Source organism: Scyliorhinus canicula, chromosome 18 (assembly GCF_902713615.1).
Source record: "Scyliorhinus canicula chromosome 18, sScyCan1.1, whole genome shotgun sequence".
Classification (NCBI taxonomy): Eukaryota; Metazoa; Chordata; class Chondrichthyes; order Carcharhiniformes; family Scyliorhinidae; genus Scyliorhinus; species Scyliorhinus canicula.
The window spans coordinates 70,758,450-70,778,495 of record NC_052163.1 but is presented as its reverse complement, the minus strand read 5'-3'; the positions used below and the strand labels follow the sequence as shown (position 1 = coordinate 70,778,495).

Here is a 20,046-nt window from a genome sequence, read left to right as displayed (position 1 = left end):
CTACGATGGTGGTGCGAGATGATGGATGATTTCAGAAAGAGATTGGACACGGATTGAAAGGAAACAAACATGCAGTGCTACGAATATAGAATGGGGAATGGGATTCACTGGATTGCTTGTCAGAGGTCAGCACGGGCTTGATGGATGAAATGACATCCTTGTGTGCCGTAATGGCTCTGACTCAAAACAAGCCCACAGCTGCACAAACTGACCAGCCAGCACCGGCACAAACCGGCTAGACCGCAACTGCACAAAGCGGTCAGCCCGCAACGGCACAAAGCGGTCAGCATGCAACTGCACAAAGCGGTCAGCACGCAACTGCACAAAGTGGCTAGCCCGAAATAGGCACAAAGCGGTCAGCACGCAACGGCACAAAGCGGCTAGCCCGCAACGGCACAAAGCGGCTAGCCCGCAACGGCACAAAGCGGCTAGCCCGCAACGGCACAAAGCGGCTAGCCCGCAACGGCACAAAGCGGTCAGCACGCAACGGCACAAAGCGGCTAGCCCGCAACTGCACAAAGCGGTCAGCACGCAACGGCACAAAGCGGTCAGCACGCAACGGCACAAAGCGGTCAGCATGCAACTGCACAAAGCGGTCAGCACGCAACTGCACAAAGCGGCTAGCCCGCAACTGCACAAAGCGGTCAGCACGCAACGGCACAAAGCGGTCAGCACGCAACTGCACAAAGCGGCTAGCCCGCAACTGCACAAAGCGGTCAGCACGCAACTGCACAAAGCGGCTAGCCCGCAACTGCACAAAGCGGTCAGCACGCAACGGCACAAAGCGGTCAGCACGCAACTGCACAAAGCGGCTAGCCCGCAACTGCACAAAGCGGTCAGCACGCAACTGCACAAAGCGGCTAGCCCGCAACTGCACAAAGCGGCTAGCCCGCAACGGCACAAAGCGGCTAGCCCGCAACGGCACAAAGCGGTCAGCACGCAACGGCACAAAGCGGTCAGCACGCAATGGCACAAAGCGGCTAGCCCGCAACGGCACAAAGCGGTCAGCCCGCAACGGCACAAAGCGGTCAGCATGCAACGGCACAAAGCGGCTAGCCCGAAATAGGCACAAAGCGGTCAGCACGCAACTGCACAAAGCGGTCAGCCCGCAACGGCACAAAGTGGCTAGCCCGAAATAGGCACAAAGCGGTCAGCACGCAACGGCACAAAGCGGCTAGCCCGCAACGGCACGAAGCGGTCAGCACGCAACGGCACAAAGCGGCTAGCCCGCAACGGCACGAAGCGGTCAGCACGCAACGGCACGAAGCGGTCAGCACGCAACGGCACAAAGCGGCTAGCCCGCAACGGCACAAAGTGGCTAGCCCGAAATAGGCACAAAGCGGTCAGCACGCAACGGCACAAAGCGGTCAGCACGCACCGGCACAAAGCGGTCAGCACGCAACGGCACAAAGTGGCTAGCCCGCAACGGCACAAAGTGGCTAGCCCGAAATAGGCACAAAGCGGTCAGCACGCAACTGCACAAAGCGGTCAGCACGCACCGGCACAAACCGACCAGCCCGCACTGGCACAAACCGACCAGCCCGCACCGGCACAAACCGACCAGCCCGCACCGGCACAAACCGGTCAGCCCGCACCGGCACAAACCGGTCAGCCCGCACCGGCACAAACCGGTCAGCCCGCACCGGCACAAACCGGCCAGCCCGCAACGGCACAAACCGACCAGCCCGCACCGGCACAAACCGACCAGCCCGCACCGGCACAAACCGACCAGCCCGCATCCAGCACAAACCGACCAGCCCGCACCGGCACAAACCGACCAGCCCGCACCGGCACAAACCGACCAGCCCGCAACGGCACAAACCGACCAGCCCGCACCGGCACAAACCGACCAGCCCGCACCGGCACAAACCGACCAGCCTGCACCAGCACAAACCGACCAGCACGCACCGGCACAAACCGACCAGCCCGCACCGGCACAAACCGACCAGCCCGCACCGGCACAAACCGACCAGCCCGCATCCAGCACAAACCGACCAGCCCGCACCGGCACAAACCGACCAGCCTGCACCAGCACAAACCGACCAGCACGCACCGGCACAAACCGACCAGCCCGCACCGGCACAAACCGACCAGCCCGCATCCAGCACAAACCGACCAGCCCGCACCGGCACAAACCGACCAGCCCGCATCCAGCACAAATTGACCAGCCCGCACCTGGCACAAAACGAAAAGCCCGTACCCAGCACAAACCTACCAGCCCGCACCAGCACAAACAGACCAGCCCGCACCGGCACAAACTGACCAGCCCACACCGGCACAAACCAACCAGCCAGCCGGCACAGACCGACAAACCCGTGTGGTTCTTTCTATTCAATATCAGAACAATTAAACCTTAAGTTTCACTCTCACTCAATTAATCAAGTTTTCGTTCATGTTGAAGGATTTGAACAAGGGAGAACTTACAGCTTTCTTTTTCTAAGATTGATCCAAATTAAGGAACAAAGAACAATATAGCACAAGAACAGGCCCTTCGGCCCTCCAAGCTTGCGCCGATCACATGTCCTATCTCAACCAAAATCCTTTCATTATTTTAGGAACTAGCAATTCTGTCGGCACCTTGCACAATACTGAAATAGTGTTCCCTTAAGGGCCACAGTCTCAAAACGTTTAGTCACGGCACATTCCTATGGTTTGCTCGCTCTGGTTTAAATTTTAAGTTTGCCAAGTGGCTCAACCTGTACTTTAGTGGTCAGTTTAATGAAACATTCAACAGATAAATGAAGAGAACGTAGAATGAGCTGCATTTATGGACATTTTTACTAATTTCCAGGCCAAAACCAAGAATTATGTTCTTCAGCAAATCTCCAACAGCAAACTAACTCTTGAAATATGGTCTCTTCTTTCCAAAGGGGGTATTTGCTCTAACATACCCCCCATCCAGCCTTCTACATCTAACAGCCTCAGACTAATAATAATAATCTTTATTAGTGTCACAAGTAGGCAATGAAGTTACTGTGAAAATCCCCCAGTCGCCACATTCCGGGAGAATTCAGAACGTTCAATGTACCTAACAAGCACGTCTTTTGGGACTTGTGGGAGGAAACGGGAACACCCGGAGGAAACCCACGCAGACATGGGAAGGAAGTGCAAACTCCATGCAGACAGTCACCCAAGTCCGGAATTGAACTCGGGTTCCTGGAGCTGAGGCAGCAGTGCGAATCACTTGCCACCTTTTACATCAGCTTACACTGCTCAGGAGTTCCACTGATGCGCAAAATATACAAATAACTCTGCCTAACATCACCGTCATTGGAAGATGAATGGGAAAGATTGGTGGAGTTGCAGATAGCGAGGAGGACTGTCAGAGAATACAAAATATAGATAGATTGGAGAGTTGGGCAGAGAAATGGCAGATGGAGTTCAATCCAGGCAAATGCGAGGTGATGCATTTTGGAAGATCAAATATATGGTCAATGGAAGGGTCTTGGGGAAAATTGATGTACAGAGAGATCTGGGAGTTCAGGTCCATTGTACCCTGAAGGTGGCAACGCAGGTTGATAGAGTGGTCAGTTGATAGACTGGTCGCAACATTACCAGAAGGATGTGGATGCTTTGGAGAGGGTGCAGAGGAGGATCACCAGGATGTTGCCTGGTATGGAGGGTGCTAGCTATGAAGAAAGGTTGAGTAGATTAGGGTTGTTTTCGTTGGAAAGACGGAGGTTGAGGGGGGACCTGATTGAGGTATACAAAATTATGAGAGGTATGGACAGGGTGGATAGCAACAAGCTTTTTCCAAGAGTGGGGGTGTCAGTTACAAGGGGTCACGATTTCAAGGTGAGAGGGGAAAAGTTTAAGGGAGATGTGCGTGGAAATTTTTTTACGCAGAGGGTGGTAGGTGCCTGGAACGCTTTGCCAGCGGAGGTGGTAGAGGCGGGCACGATAGCATCATTTAAGATGCATCTAGACAGGTATATGAACGGGCGGGAACAGAGGGAAGTAGACCTTGGAAAATAGGAGACAGGTTTAGATAAAGGATCTGGATCGGCGCAGGCTGGGAGGGCCGAAGGGCCTGTTCCTGTGCTGTAATTTTCTTTGTTCTTTGAAAGCGAACAGGAGACAGGAATATCTGGGCCCTTTCTCCCTCTCCCCTTGATTCATGCATCGCTCCACTCATGTGTGAAATTAAGGGCAGCACGGTGGCCTAGTGGTTAGCACAACCGCCTCACGGCGCTGAGGTCCCAGGTTCGATCCCGGCTCTGGGTCACTGTCCGTGTGGAGTTTGCACATTCTCCCCGTGTCTGCGTGGGTTTCGCCCCCACAACCCAAAAATGTGCAGAGTAGGTGGATTGGCCACGCTAAATTGCCCCTTAATAGAAAAAATAATTGGGTAATCTAAATTTTTTTTAAAAAATGTGTGAAATTACAACGTACCTTTATACCATCTGCTTCCAGCAGCTCTGTTTCTGAATCTTCACCTTCCTACAATGACAAGAATTTACAAGGTTAAAGGGATCACTTGTGGCTGCAGGTCAACTTTCAGAATGCAGCGCAATGCTGCAAGTAGGATTGTTCCTACTTCAGACACAGATGGGACAAAATCCAATTTTGGACAGACAACAGCCGTCGAATAGACTCAAGGTACACCCCATATTCCAGATACAAAATGTCCTGGAACATACATCAGCCAGGATCCCTGACAATTCACTAAACCCATGGAAAAACTGGCTGAGAATAGCTGCCCTGGCTCTGCAAATCAGATTCAACACAGCCAAAAGATGATTCCACTCTGAAGGAAGTGACTTTATGTTGGGTACAGGTTCCATGGGCACAGGTTGCTCACCAGTACCTCACCCAACTGGTTATTTTTCTCACAGGTCCAGGTGGCATTCTATGCCACTATAAGAGCAATAGAGACAAACTCAATCCTGTCCTCACTCTATGTCCATATTGCAAAAGGGCTTGCTGGACAGTGATTGGGGAGCAGAATCATGGCAGTACTCTTCTCGGTCTCTGTCTCAGGAGGACAGATACTAAATTGCAGCATTCTAACAGTCAGAGCATGGAGATTATCTGACTGGGGATTGAATCGGAGATGTCTGTATCCATTCGGCTCAGTGTCACAGAGGTCAATGTTTTGACTCATGAGACCTTCCACAGAGCAGAATAAAATATTCTGAGCAGATGAACACTCCGTCCCTTCCACCTCCTAGCCCTCTATGTCTGACTCTACCTTGTTGTCCATGTGTACCAAAGAATTGAAAAGAGTACTGTTGCGCAATATTCCTGTACTAAAGAGACAGCGGGTGACCAAGTTCATACTTGCGAATGTGAACGGTTGACTCTTCAATATTAAAGAGAACAAAGCAGTCTGCAAATTTGCTCTTCAAGCACCATTATCAGTTCTCCTTTTGATAGGAACCCCATTTATATGGTTAATGAATTTCAAGCACAACCCTTTAATGCAGCTTTTGCAAATTATGTGTCCTCAATCCATAAAGATAAATATTCCTATTCCATGATTCTTGTCTCACTGCCTCCAGAAACCTCTTTCCCAATCCAGTTCTGTGTGACCTGGTTCAGACACACCAAAAACTCAACTTTCTCAGGCTGTCTGAGACAACCCAAAACAGGTCAATCTCCCACAGCAATACATTTAACAGGTTGCACTGAACAAGGACATACAGCAATTCATGAAAATCCCACTGCTGATTCAGGGATCAGAGGAAAACAAAAGTGTATGTTTTTGAGAAGAATTTTTCTCACTGACCACTTACCAGTGGACTGCTGCTTTCATCGTCTTCTTCGAGCTCATCTGCCTCCTCCATTCTGCTGATATCATCATCACCATATCCAGCAGAAACTAGTCCTCCTTTCGTGCCTGACACACAAAGAACAGAGTCAAACAGTAACAGACCTGTATCCAGCAGTACTAAAATGAAATGAAAATCGCTTATTGTCACAAGTAGGCTTCAAATGAAGTTACTGTGAAAAGCCCCTAATCGTCACATTCCGGTGCCTGTTCAGGGTACGGGGGCCTGGTACGGGAATTGAACTGTGCTGCTGTCCTGCCCTGGTCTGCTTTCAAAGCCAGCGATTTAGCCCTGTGCTAAACAGCCCCTTTCATACTGAACCGAAGGTGACAGAGTGACAGACCTGTACCCACCGGTACTATACCCCAGTGTTATACAATAGCAGACCTATACCCACTGGTACTGTACCTCAGCATTATTCAGTGTACCCACCAGTGCTGTGCCCCAGTGTTATGCAGTGACAGATCTGTACCCACCGGTACTGTACCCCAGTGTTATACAATGAGACCTGTATGAAGCAGTACTGAACCCCAGTGTTCTCGTGACAGACCTGTACCCACCAATGCTGTGCCTCGGTGTTATACAGTGACAGACCTGTATCCACCGGTACTGTACCTCAGTGTTATACAGTGACAAAACTGTATCCACTGATACTGTATCTCAGTGTTATACAGTGACAAACCTGTATCCACCGGTATTGTACTTCAGTGTGAAACAATGACAGACCTGTAGGAAGCAGTACTGAACCCCATTTTCTCGTGACAGACCTGTACCCACTAGTACTGTACCAGTGTTATACATTGACAGACCTGTACCCACCAGTACTGCACCCCAGTGTTATACAGCCACAGACTTGTACCCAGTACTGTACCCCAGTGTTATACAGCGACAGACCTGTACCCAGTACTGTACTCCAATGTTATATTGATAGACCTGCACCCACAGTACTGTACCCCAGTGTTATAGAGATCTGTACCCACTGGTACTGTACCCATAATAAATGTAAACAAATTTTTGTGGATTCTGGAATCTGAAACCAAAGAGAAAATGCTGAAAAATCTCAGCAGGTCTGGCAGCATCTGTAAGGAGAGAAAAGAGCTAATATTTTGAGTCCAGATGATCCTTTGTCAAAGCTAAAAGGCATAGAAAGTGGGAGATATTTATACTGTAGGGTGAGGGAATGAAAGATGAGTCATAGCCACAGAAACCAAGGGAAAAGAGTGCTAATGGAAGTCCCCAGAGAGAATAAAAGGTGTGAAAGGCCAAACTACAGAGAAACTAAGATCAGAGGGTAAGCTGTGACAGATGTAGATGTGTGTATGGGGGGGGGGGGGGGGGAGAACACATGAGTGGGATGTAGGTAAAATGAGAAAAAGGCAGGGAAATGGGGAGGGAAAGGGAAGAAAAGGTAAGTGAGGGGGTAAGATATGGGGAAAGAGTGGGGGAAAATATATAAAGACAAGAAACGAATAAAAGTTTAAAGACAGTTAAAATGAAATGGAATGAAAACAAAGGGGTCGAGATGGGGTAGCGCTAATCATCTGAAGTTGTTGAATTCAATGTTGAGACCGGAAGTCTGTAGCATGCCTAACCAGAAGATAAGATGCTGTTTCTCCAGTTTGTTCACTGGAATATTGCAGCACGCCAAGGACAGACATGTGGACACGGGAGCAGGGCCTTGTGTTAAAATAGCAAGCAACGGGAGGGTCAGGGTCCTGCAGGCGCACAGACCGAAGATGCTCAGCAAGGCAATCACTCAGTCTGCATTTGGGCTCCCCGATATAGAGGAGACCACATTGGGAGCAGCGTATGCAAAAGACCAAATTGAAAGAGGTACAAGTGACACCAATAAAGATTACACCAATAAAGATTATTATCACGGTACCCCAGTGACAGATCTGTATCCATCAGTACTGTACATGTGTGACAGAGTCGCGTCTTATTCATATAGGGGCTAGTTTGAAAGTACGTAACTAATAACCAAAATATTAAAAGTGTCTTGACTGTGGGAACACAGACATATTCTCATATAATTAATTAATCATTGTATTCGATCGTATTCAATACTGAGAACAGAGTGTTCTCCGCCAAGCTCTGAAACCTGGAAAATCGTGAGAAAACATATCAAATATTTTACCTAAGATTGCACAGCAAACGCTAAGCAAGTTTGGATAGAACATAGAAAATACAGCACAGAACAGGCCCTTCGGCCCACGATGTTGTGCCGAACTTTTTTCCGAGATGAAGAACAAATCAATTTACACCCCAGCATTCTATCGTAATCCATGTACCGATCCAATAGCTGCTTGAAGGTTCCTAATGTTCCCGACTCAACTACTTCCACAGGCAGTGCATTCCATGCCCTCACTACTCTCTGGGTAAAGAACCTACCTCTGACATCCCCCCTATATCTTCCACCATTCACCTTAAATTTATGTCCCCTTGTAATGGTTTGTTCCACCCGGGGAAAAAGTCTCTGACTGTCTACTCTATCTATTCCCCTGATCATCTTATAAACCTCTACCAAGTTGCCCCTCATCCTTCTCCGTTCTAATGAGAAAAGGCCTAGCACCCTCAACCTTTACTCATAAGACCTACTCTCCATTCCAGGCATCATCCTGGTAAATCTCCTTTGCACCTTTTCCAAAGCTTCCACATCCTTCCCAAAATTAGGCGACCAGAACTGCACACAGTACTCCAAATGTGGCCTTACCAAGGTTTTGTACAGCTGCATCATCACCTCATGGCTCTTAAATTCAATCCCTCTGCTAAGGAACGCTAGCACACCATAGGCCTTCTTCACAGCTCTATCCACTTGAGTGGCAACTTGCAAAGTTCTATGAACATAGACCCCAAGATCTCTCTGCTCCTCCACATTGCCAAGAACCCTACCGTTAACCCTGTAATCCGCATTCATACTTGGCCTTCCAAAATGGACAACCTCACACTTGTCAGGGTTAAACTCCATCTGCCACTTCTCAGCCCAGCTCTGCATCCTATTTATGTCTCTTTGCAGCCGACAACAGGCCTCCTCGTTATCCACAACTCCACCAATCTTCGTATCGTCTGCAAATTTACTAACCCACCCTTCAACTCCCACATCCAAGTCATTAATGAAAATCACAAACAGCAGAGGACCCAGAACTGATCCCTGCGGTACGCCACTGATAACTGGGCTCCAGGCTGAATATTTGCCACCCACCACCACTCTAACTTCTTTCAGTTAGCCAGTTCGTTATCCAACTGGCCAAATTCCCCACTATCCAATGCCTCCCTACTTTCTGCATAAGCCTACCATGGGGAACCTTATCCCGTACCAGCCTCCCCGAACAGGTGCCGGAATGTGGCGACTAGGGGCTTTTCACAGTAACTTCATTGAAGCCTACTCCTGACAATAAGTGATTTTCAAATGCCTGACTAAAATCCATGTACACTACATCCACTGCTTTACCTTCATCCACATGCTTGGTCACCTCCTCAAAGAATTCAATAAGATTTGTGAGGCAAGACCTACCCCTCACAAATCCGTGCTGACTATCCCTAATCAAGCAGTATCTTTCCAGATGCTCAGAAATGCTATCCCTCAGTACCCTTTCCATTACTTTGCCTACCACCGAAGTAAGACTAACTGGCCTGTAATTCCCAGGGTTATCCCTATTCCCTTTTTAAGATCATTGCCAATGGCTCTGCAATTCCCATAGAATCCTTGGATAGATCCCGTCAGGCCTTATAGGCACCAATCAATCTCAAGTAATGTCCAATGTTTGATTAACAAGTTATCCTCCAAGTAACAGACATTCATTCAAGCCAATGAACATAAATGAGGGGTTAAACCAGAGATAAAAATTCCAAAGCGGAGCTTGTAGGGGACTTCCGGTGGCGGCCAGGGTGTGAGTGGTCGCACACAGGGCAGCGCTTGCGTGAAGCCCGAGAAGATAGGTCTTTTAAAAAAAATTGTGTACCCAATTAATTTTTTCCAATTAAGGGACAATTTAGCATGGCCAATCCACCTAACCTGCACATCTTTGGATTGTGGGGGTGAAACCTACGCAAACACGGGGAGAATATGCAAACTTCACACGGGCAGTGACTGAGAGCTGCGATCGAACCTGGGACCTCGGCGCCTTCATCAAGGAAGAGTTCTGTCAGCAGAGATAGGCGATGCAGGAGAATCACTCGAAGGTGATCATAGGGGCTGTGGCACCCCTGAAGGGCTTGATGGATTGGGTGGAAAAACGTTTGGAGGCGCAGATCGAGAGATTGAGAGGGTGATGTCGGACCACGGCAATTGGGTGGTGGCATTGAAGGCGCAGTTCTTAGGAGACCTTTGCAAGACGTTGGGCAGCACGCTCGAGTGGGTGTTGGATAAGGCCCCTGAAATGGACAGAGTGCACAGGTCTCTGAGGCAGAAGCTTAGAGCGGGGGAGCCGCCGTGGGGGTGATCATGACGCTCCATACGTTCGTGGATAAAGAGAAGATTCTGCAGTGGGCCAGGGAGAGGTGCAACTGTGCAAGGGAGGGGAATAAGATCCAAATATACCAGGACATTGGCTCTGAGCTGGCAAAACGGTGTGCGAAGTTCATCAAAGCCAAGGTGGTGCTGTATTGACAGCGGAGCAGATTTGAGATGCTCTACCCAGCGAAGCTTTGGGTGATGTATCAAGGCCGGCAACACTATTCTGAGACCCCAGAAACGGCCAATGACTTTATCAAGGAGCATGAATTGGAGGCGAACTGAACTAAACAATTCTGGGAGATTAATGTGCTGGCACTTTGATGCAATTGGGAATATGGGTAGAGTGGGGGTTGGTGGAAGGGATTTATTTTCCTCCCATATGGAGTTTTCTTTTCTTTTTTTATTGTTTGATTGACAAAGGGTAGCAGGGGTGAAAAGTTTGAAAGGGGACAGCTGTCCCCATCCCCCCGCCTGCTGCCTGGGGCTGTGTTTTTTTTGTTTGTTTGTTCTTGAGGAAGGTCATCTGATGGTTCGAGATGAGTCTTTGTTTGGGTGTGGGAGGGCGAGGTCAGCGGGGAGCCTTCTTCAGTGAATGGAGAGGCGAGGATGGGGGTGAGGGGGGGGGGGGGGGGGTCAGTGGGGGAAGCCTTTGGGTGGGAGTTGCTATGCTGGCAGGTAACGCTGATGAATGGAAGTGAGGTGGCAGAGAAGGCAGAGAGAGATGGCTGTAGGAGGGGAGGGGATGTGGAGGTGGTAGGGGGGAAAGGGTGGATGATGCGACGAGGCGAGGTTGGAGAAGAAACATGGTTGGTCAGGGGTAGAGAAAGGGGCCATCTTGGATGGGCCAGTTATATGGTGAAATTAACGGGGGTAGAGCCAAAAGGGGAGGATGGTGGACGATAGAGGGGAACCCAGGGGGAAGAGAGCATTCCTTTTTTTCGCATGTGTAAGGGTATATTCCAGAATTGACATTTTTGTGGTGAGCCAGGAGGTTTTGGTCAGGATGGAGGGGGCACAGTATGCGGGGATGGTGATCTCGGACCATGCATCCCATTGGCTGGATATTCGGCTTAGATCGGGACAGGAGCAGAGGCCAGGGTGGAGGCTAGATTCCAGGTTGTTGGCTGAGAGAGGGTTTTGTGACTAAGTGCAGGCTGCGATTAAAGATTATGCTGAATTGAACAAAAAACAGGGAGGTCTCGGCGGCCACTTTTTGGGAAGCGCTAGGTGCAGTGGGAGATTATCTCGTTCAAGGCACATGCAGATAGGAAAAGAAGGGAGGCATATGAACGGCTAATGAACGAGATAGTGGAGGCAAATAGGGAGTGCTCGAGGGTTGGAGGGATTGGCAAGGAGGAAAAAAGTACTGGGACAAGCTGACAATGGGGAGGGTGCAGTACGAATACAGAGAGAAGACAAGTCGAATCTTAGCGTATCAGCTGCGGAGGCAGGCCGTGTCCAGGGGATTTTTGAAGATACGGACTGGGGCAGGGAATGTGGGGAAGGTAAACAAAGCATTGAGGGATTATTATAAGGAGCTGTACAGGGTGGACTTGGGGGGTGAAGAGGGAGACAGGGATGGTTCTTAGACAAACTGGACCTCCCACAGTTGGAGGAAGAGAAGAGGCAGGCACTAGAAGAGCCCCTGTGGCAGATATTGGACTGTATATTGGACAGTATAAGGGCTATGATGTCGGAGATGGTCCTGCTGCCAATGGCTACCTGTGGAGGTCAACTGTTTTCTGGCACATCTAATAGGTACAGGTTAGCTATTTAGTATTGAGCCCCTGGTCTATTGAATCACTCGTAACCTCAGATCATTTAAAAACACACATTCAGCATTTCAAAAAAAAACAGAGCAGCAAACAGAAATTTCTATTCAACTAATAAATCCATTTGCAAGATAAAGTGACAAGGACAGGGCAGTCTCCATGGCAAAACCACAGGAGCCTAAAGGTGCTACTGTATTCAGTAACAAACCAGTTCGATAACAGCATTCGATAACTTATACAGGAATTCATTTCCGGTTAATGTTGCATATTAAAGATGGAAGGCTTGCCGTCAAATCAGATGTGTTTGAGTCTAACCCAAACCAATTAGGATTATATTGGGGTATGATTAGATGCTTTAAGACAAATATGAAACAGTACAGCTGTAAGTTTCGTTTGGCCATTTTTAGTTGTTGTTGTTGGAGTTGGGCTGGATCATTAGCTGGATTTCTTTCTCTCTTTTTCATGAATCATCTATACTTTGATCTGAACTATTCATTGTCTCCCTGTATTCATATTTCATTTTCAGACTTTGATTTTTAAAGTTATTGGGAGCTGTTTGCCTAAGCAAGAAGATAATTTCTGTGATTCTTTGAAAGCTACAAATTGTCTACGAATTGCCTTTTAAATGACTTTCAAATTGTAATCAATAGAAGACAAATGAAACAATTAGTATTTGCACCTGAGAAGTTTTAACTTAAATTTCTACTGAGTTCCAGTAATCGCAAAGTGCTGCTGAAATCGAACGGTTAAATCTATCACTAGCCAGCAGAATTTTATAAGGCATTTGTGACTGACCTGGCACCACATCGCTTGGGGGCATTTAACGAGGCATTGTAGAAGGGGGAGCTGCCGGAGATGATGATGCAGGCAATGATCATGTTAATACCGAGAAAGGGGAAGGACCCATTGGAATGTGGGTCGTATAGGGCCATATCGCTGTTAAATACAGACCTGAAAGTGCTGGCTAAGTCGGTGGCGGGAAGGATGGAAGATTGTGTCCCGGGGATGGTTGCACAGGATCAAACAGGCTTCGTAAAGGGCAGGCAGCTTTCTAGCAATTTCCAATTAAGTTGTTAAATGTGATTATGACCCCATCGGGACCTCGGGTACCGGAGGTAGTGATGTCCATGGATGCGGAGAAGGTATTTGACCAGGTGGAGTGGCCGTACCTGTTTGAGGTCTTGGGAAGGTTTGGGTTTGGGCCAGGGTTTGTGGCATGGATTTGGGCCGAGATTTGTAGCATGGGTGCGCCTGTTATATGTGGCACCGAGTGCGAGTGTGTGGACCAATGACATGGGTTCACGGAACTTTGAACTATACAGGGGACCATGGCACCATACCCACCACAGATGCACCATAGAAAGCATACTTTCTGGTTGTGTCACAGCTTGTATCACAGATCCTGCTCTGCCCAATACCACAGGAAACTACAAAAGGTTGTGAATGTAGCCCAGTCCATCAGGCAAACCAGCTTCCCATCCATTGACTGTCTACAATTCCCGCTGCCTCGGAAAGGCAACCAGAATAATTAAGGATCCCACGCACCCTGGACATACTCTCTTCCACCTTCTTCCGTCAGGAAAAGATGCAAAAGTTTGAGGTCACGTACCAGCCGACTCAAGAACAGCTTCTTCCCTACTGCCATCAGACTTTTGAATGGACCTACTTCGTATTAAGTTGATCTTTTCTCTACACCCTAGCTATGACTGTAACATTATATTCTGCAGTCTCTCCTTCCTTCCCTATGTACGGTATGCGTTATCTGCATAGCATGCAAGAATCAATACATTTCACTGTATACATAACGTGACAATAATAAATCAAATCAAATGGCAGGGTGCCAGTTGTCGCCACTGCTGTTTGAGCAGGCTATAGAGCCTCTGGCAATGGCTCTTAGGGGGTCGGCAGAGTGGCGAGGGATTATGAGGGGACAAAGCGAACATCGGGTGTCGCTCATCAGCCGAGTGAGGTCTTGGCCCAGTGGCAGGGAAATCCGAGACGATGGAGACCAGGCTTTGCTGTGGGATGGAGACTAACACACACTTCATCCTGCGCTCATTTGCTTGTCATCATTTCATTTGTCATTTCATTTTCACTCCGTCTCATGCCTTTCTTTCTTGCCCCTGCTTGCATTGCTCCTCTCGCCCCGCCGCTGCTCCTTCCACCCGTGCTTGTGCTGATCCTCTCCTCGAACCAATCAGCTCCTTCCTTTTGTCCCGCGTCACTTTCTGAGTCCTAACGTAATCTCAGGAGCTCCACCTGAGGGTATGCTGCACTGTTCCTTTTGAAGTTTCGCTCTGATGCTCAGCCCTCTGTCTGCTCCCTGGAAGCTTATCCTGTGTGACCACCATGATACTGTAGTTATACAGTGTTATACAGTGACAGACCTGTACCCACCAGTGCCTTCACTGAGTTAAACAGTGACACACCAGTACTGCACCAGTAATGTATCCAGTGTTGTACAGTAACAAATCTGTACCCACACGCACTGTACCCCAGTGTTACAAAGTGACAGACTTACTGTATCCCAGTGCTACATTGTGACAGACCTGCACCCACAAGTACTGTACCCCAGTGATGTAAAGTGACAGATCTGTACCCATCAGTACTGTAACCCAGGTTTATATAGTGACAGACCTGTACCTACTCTTCCCCAGTGTTATACAGTGATGTGGAGATGCTGGCTTGGACTGGGGTGAGCACAGTAAGAAGTCTTACAACACCAGGTTAAAGTCCAACAGGTTTGTTTCAAATCACTAGCTTTCGGAGCACTGCTCCTTCCTCAGGTGCAATGTTATACAGTGACAGACCTGCACCCACCAGTACTGTACCCATGTTATACAGCGACAGACCTGTCCCCAGCAGAACAGTACTTGTGATTTAGAAAGACACACCTGCCCCCAACACAGTATGACAGTGTTATACAGTGACAGACATGCCCAGTACTGCACCCCAGTGTTCTACAGTGGCAGGCCTCTATCCAGATGTACCTTACTCATGTTAAACAGTGATAAAACAGGATCCACTCATACTGTACCCCAGTGTAAGACAGTGACAGACCTGTCCCCACCAGTACTGTATCCCAGTCTTGTAGCAACAGTCTGTAACCAGGAGGACTATACCCCAGTGTTAGACAGTGACACACCTGTATCCACCAGTACTAGACCCCAGCGACAGCACTGTATCTATTCATAGAATCTATAGTGCAGAAGGCGGCCATTCGGCCGATCGAGTCTGCACCGGCCCTTGAAAAGCACATTCTACCCAAGTCCACACCTCCACCCCATCACTTTAACCATCAACCTCGCCTTATCTTTTTTTTGGAAATTAATGCAATTTATCATGGTCAATCCACCTAACCTGCGCATCTTTGGAAACCCACGCACACACGGGGAGAACATGCAGACTCTGCACAGACAGTGACCCTGGCGCTGTGAAGCACCAGTGCTCTAAATTTTTATTCTCTAAATTTGAGGTAGAAACCGCAGCCTGATTTGGATTCATGTTGATGGAAGACCATTGCTGATCTTCCCTGGCCGAGAGTGGTGCTGAATCCTCGATTCTCACCTGTCTCGGTGTCGGTTTCCGAGTCAGAGTCCCCGGCATAAGCAGTGAGAGTGAAGAGAACATTCCGCTTGGCCGCCATGTTGGGGCGCACTTTTTTTGCGTCACGAGCTAACATCCGGCGCATTCTTGGGAATTGACCACGCGCAGATGTCACCGCCGGGTTACCACCGCAGAGCGTTGCTCTGCGTGGTGACGTCACTGATGCTAGGTCCTGGTCTGCGGCTGCGCAAGCACCAGTTGTCTGTCTGGCCGGTCCCGGGGTCCGGCCTTGCCCCCTCCCCTCTTCCCCACCATGTTCACTGCCTCCCGGGACCGGCTGCACTCGGCCCTCAGCCAGGTGTTCGGGTTCGAATCGTTCCGGTCGCAGCGGCAGGAAAGCGCGATTAGGGCTGTGCTGAGAGGTGAGAGACACCAGGGATGGAAAGACCTCTCCCCAGCTCTAAATCCACCAGAGAGATTTAGTGTTGAGTGCAGTTCTGTGGCTGTAGTACACTGGGGTACGGCGGTTGGATCGAGTCTGCAACTATAATGTTGGGGTACAGTACTGATGGGTACAGGTCTGTCATTGTATAACACCTGGGTTCAGTACTGCTGGGGACAGGCCTGTCATTGTATAACACCTGGGTTCAGTACTGTTGGGGACAGGTCTGTCATTGTATAACACTGGGGTACAGTACTGGGGCTTTGAGAGAGGGGCATCTGGACTCAAAAGTTAGCTCCTTTCTCTCCATACAGCCAGACCTGCTGAGATTTTCCAGCATTTTCTCTTTTGGTTTCAGATTCCAGCATAAACAATAATTTGCTTTTGTTCATTATGAAAAAATGAAATGAAAATCGCTTATTGTCACGAGTAGGCTTCAAATGAAGTTACTGTGAAAAGCCCCTAGTCGCCACATTCCGGCACCTGTTCGGGGAGGCTGTTACGGGAATTGAACCTTGCTGCTGGCCTGCTTGGTCTGCTTTCAAAGCCAGTGATTTAGCCCAGTGTGCTAAACAGCCCCTTGGGTGCAGTCCTCGTGGGTACAGGTCTCACTGTATAACATGGGTACAGTACTAGTGGGTACAGGTCTTACTATAACATGGATACAGTACTGGCGGGGACAGGTCTCATTGTATAACATGGGTACAGTGCTGGTGGATACATGTCTGTTGCTGTATAGCATGGGGGCAGTACTAGTGGGTACAGGTCTGTCACTGTTTAACACGGGTAAAGTATTGGTGGATAGCGGTCTGTCACTACAATACTGGGTCTATTACTGGTGGGTATAGGTCTGTCACTGTATAACACTTGGGTATAGTACTGATGGATGATACTGTCCCACTGGAGAACAATGGGTTACATGACTGGTTTCAGTGACTGCCCCAGTACTTGCAACAGTTTGTAGAATGTTTGGGTATTTGGCCCTTCAAGTCTGCATTGTTGTCTCTGCATGAACCATCTCATCGATTCCCAGGTTTCTTACTTTGCTTTTTTCAATAAGAGATTTTGAAATAATGCATTTATGATTCAACACCGACCTGTTGTTGATTATTCTACCTGTTTCTATGGAAAAACTTTCATACCTTGTGCTTTTAAACAAATATCCCCTTGCTTTCAAAATATAGAGTCTCTCCCTATTTGCCCTTCTAATCTTCAAGATCACTTTCCATCTATGCTGTTTCAGTGAAAAAGCATATCCGACCTAAAAAGTTCAAAACTACAAGCACCAACTGCTATGTAACTAAGGTCATGTACAAGTTCGAATTGACTGACGTATCCAGGGCAAAGTCAATGCTTCTGGTTTTTTTTAAAATCCAATTTTTATAATTGCACATCTTTAATTACCTCTGTATCTTGCACACCATGGTCCATGTGCTCCATTTAAAATCTTAGCTTCCATTTTTCAAATCCCATAATGTGTTTCTTCATTCTTAAAAATAAATTTAGAGTATCCAATTATTTAGTTTTTCCAATTAAGGGGTAATTTTGCATGGCCAATCCACCTACCCTGCACCTTTTGAGTTGTGGGGGTGAGACCCAAGCAGACATGGGGAGAATGTGCAAACTCCACATTGAAAATGACCCAGGACCAGGATCTAACCTGGGATCTCGGTGCTGTGAAGCTGCAGTGCTAACCACTGTGCCACCCAGCCGCCCAGTGTCTCATCACTTTTTTAACATGAAATTCTCCCCACCGAACCTGCTCTTCTATCTATCTTCTGAAGTTTGTCATGATGCTCATCCCAGACATCTTCATATATTGTCTCAACAAATATCCATATTTTCTGCGTTCCGAAGCCCAGGTTTTTCACTTGTTTGGTATTAAAGAGCAATGCCCAGGCAAACCTCTGTTCAGCACCACTCACTGAAATTTCCATGCCAAGGAAATGCTTCTATCTTTGCTCTCTGTTCCCTCGTCGTTTATCCATTTGTCCATCTGCCACTTTTCCGTCAATGTGGAAATAACTTTAACAGTAACTGTTTAGAATCCATTTTATCCTTATCCAAGGAATTCTTTCCAAGAATTCTACAATTTTGGTCAAACATGAAACCGTCTTTTGTAAATCTGCCAGCGAACATGATTAGTTCATGCCTCTCTGAGTGTTCAGGTAAATTTGTCCCATGTTATAAATTCTCGAGCTTTCCAACAGAATAACTGTCTGATCATTTTCCTGTCTCAGGAGTCAGATTTGAGAATTCAGAATATCATTGATTGGCTGCAGTGGGGCATTTCTGACAGTGTGCTGGTGTCATTGAAGTGAGCCCAGTGACTAAAGTAAAAACCAGGTTAAAGTCCAACAGATTTTTTTTGGAATTACTAGCTTTTGGAATGCAGCTCCTTCATCAAGTGATTCCAAACAAACTTGTTGGATTTTAACTTGGTGTTGTAAGATGTTTTACTGGGTTCACCCCGTCTAATGCCGGCATCTCCACATCATGGCTTAAAATAAAAACAAACAGGCTGTGTTACCAATGTCACATTTGTGCAGTTGTACTGTTTTACTCCATGACATCATCGCAATGCTACAGTGAACTTAATAACACTTGTCAATACAGCCACAAAATGTTTTTCTGAGAAATGTGTTGGCAAAGTTTGTTTAGATGGTAATTTAATGGCACTGTTGGGATTCTCTGATTCTGAACTGAGATTAGCATATGATATCCAAATGACAGAATCACCCGAGTGCTCTTTCTTGCGTTTTCTGCGGAGGTTGGCTGGACAAAATCATTCAGAACTGATTCAGAAATATTAAACCTTCTTAATAATAATCATCTTTATTATTGTCACAAGTAGGCTTACATTAACACTGCAATTAAGTAACTGTGAAAATCCCCTAGTCACCAAACTCCGGTGCCTGTTCGGGTACACTGAGGGAGAATTCGGAATGTCCAATTCACCTAACAAGCACGTCTTTCGGACTTGTGGGAGGAAACCGGAGCACCCAAAGGAAACACACACAGGCACGGGGCGAATGTACAAACTCCACACAGTCACCCGATGTCGGAATCAAACCTCCCTGGCGCTGTGAGACAGCAGTGCGAACCACTGTGCCACCTTGCTGCCCTTATCCTGAGGTTAAGACGAATCCTGACCCTATTTCTCTCCCATATCAACATTTTAATAATGAATTACAACAGAACAATATTTTTATTCAGGACTGCTGGCCAGAATCAGCTTTGCAATTAAGGTTGCAGACTGTGACTGCACTGGAGACCATTTGCATTGATTTTCTGCACATGCAGAAGTGTATTGGTGGCCATCTTGTGTTGGCAGGAGGCAATGAAATAGAAACTGCTGGAAATACTTAGCAACTTTGAAAGTCGGTTAACAGGACCTGTCATCAGAACCAGGAACTAAACCTTTCGTCATGGTGGATTTGATCAGTGGTTCCAGTGCACTGGCTGATTTGAGACTCGAGTTGCCTCTTTTTGCTGGAATAAAAGAGCATACGAGACTGACAAATATCGTTGCAGTCCAGCTCATTGGTCCTGAAGATGAAAAACAGTTTGCTAGTTACCTACCCCAATTTATTTTCTTACTGACCACCTCAGTTGTGTCTGAGCAGATCAGTCTGAAATGTGATTTCTCTATTTTCCATTCATCTCTCTTCTGAACTCCATGCATGACTCCTTTGGTGCAGCCAATTACCAATGCAGTTAAATAACTGCCCACTTTATTCATACTTTTCTACACTGAAGCATCCTCCAGTAGGACACCAAACAAGTATGCTGATGTCCAGATGGATAATGTCCATGGAGTTCCCATATCGTCAAGCTCTGGTTCTTTTTCAGAGAATCTTGACAATTTGTTAGCTATGGTATTCCCCATAAAACAATTTACTAATGACATTTGTTCCATGACATGTTACATGAGTCCTACTTTTGGACAGCCTCTAACATTTAACTCGCAACACGTAATGTGCTCAGCGGACTGTAATTTTCAGAATTGTCCTGCATTCTTTAAGAATCCCTGTCTTGAATCCTTTAGTATAAGTCCCG

General features: G+C 47.6%; 2 protein-coding genes across 13 annotated transcripts in view; one reads left to right on the top strand and one right to left on the bottom strand.

Annotated features, from left to right (window-relative positions):
• Positions 1–15,723, bottom strand: part of LOC119953435 (SAP30 binding protein) — a 170,530-nt gene extending 154,807 nt beyond the window's left edge. The window contains exons 1-3 of the mRNA XM_038777722.1: positions 15,567–15,723; positions 5,736–5,839; positions 4,393–4,440 (exon numbers count right to left, since the gene is read on the bottom strand). Of these exons, the coding sequence (XP_038633650.1) occupies positions 4,393–4,440; positions 5,736–5,839; positions 15,567–15,690 (276 nt within the window). The 5' untranslated portion in view covers positions 15,691–15,723. The remainder of the gene's footprint in view (positions 1–4,392; positions 4,441–5,735; positions 5,840–15,566) is intronic.
• Positions 15,724–15,759: 36 nt separating this feature from the next.
• recql5 (RecQ helicase-like 5) overlaps positions 15,760–20,046 on the top strand; it is a 197,391-nt gene continuing 193,104 nt past the window's right edge. For 9 of the 12 annotated variants that reach the window (XR_005458018.1, XR_005458019.1, XR_005458017.1 and 6 more), the window contains exon 1: positions 15,760–15,967. Coding sequence is in view for 8 of the 12 variants with exons in the window: in XM_038777719.1 (XP_038633647.1) it covers positions 15,859–15,967 (109 nt within the window). In the remaining 4 variants the exon portion in view is untranslated. The remainder of the gene's footprint in view (positions 15,968–20,046) is intronic. The other 3 variants (XM_038777715.1, XM_038777713.1, XM_038777714.1) reach the window with 2 other exon arrangements.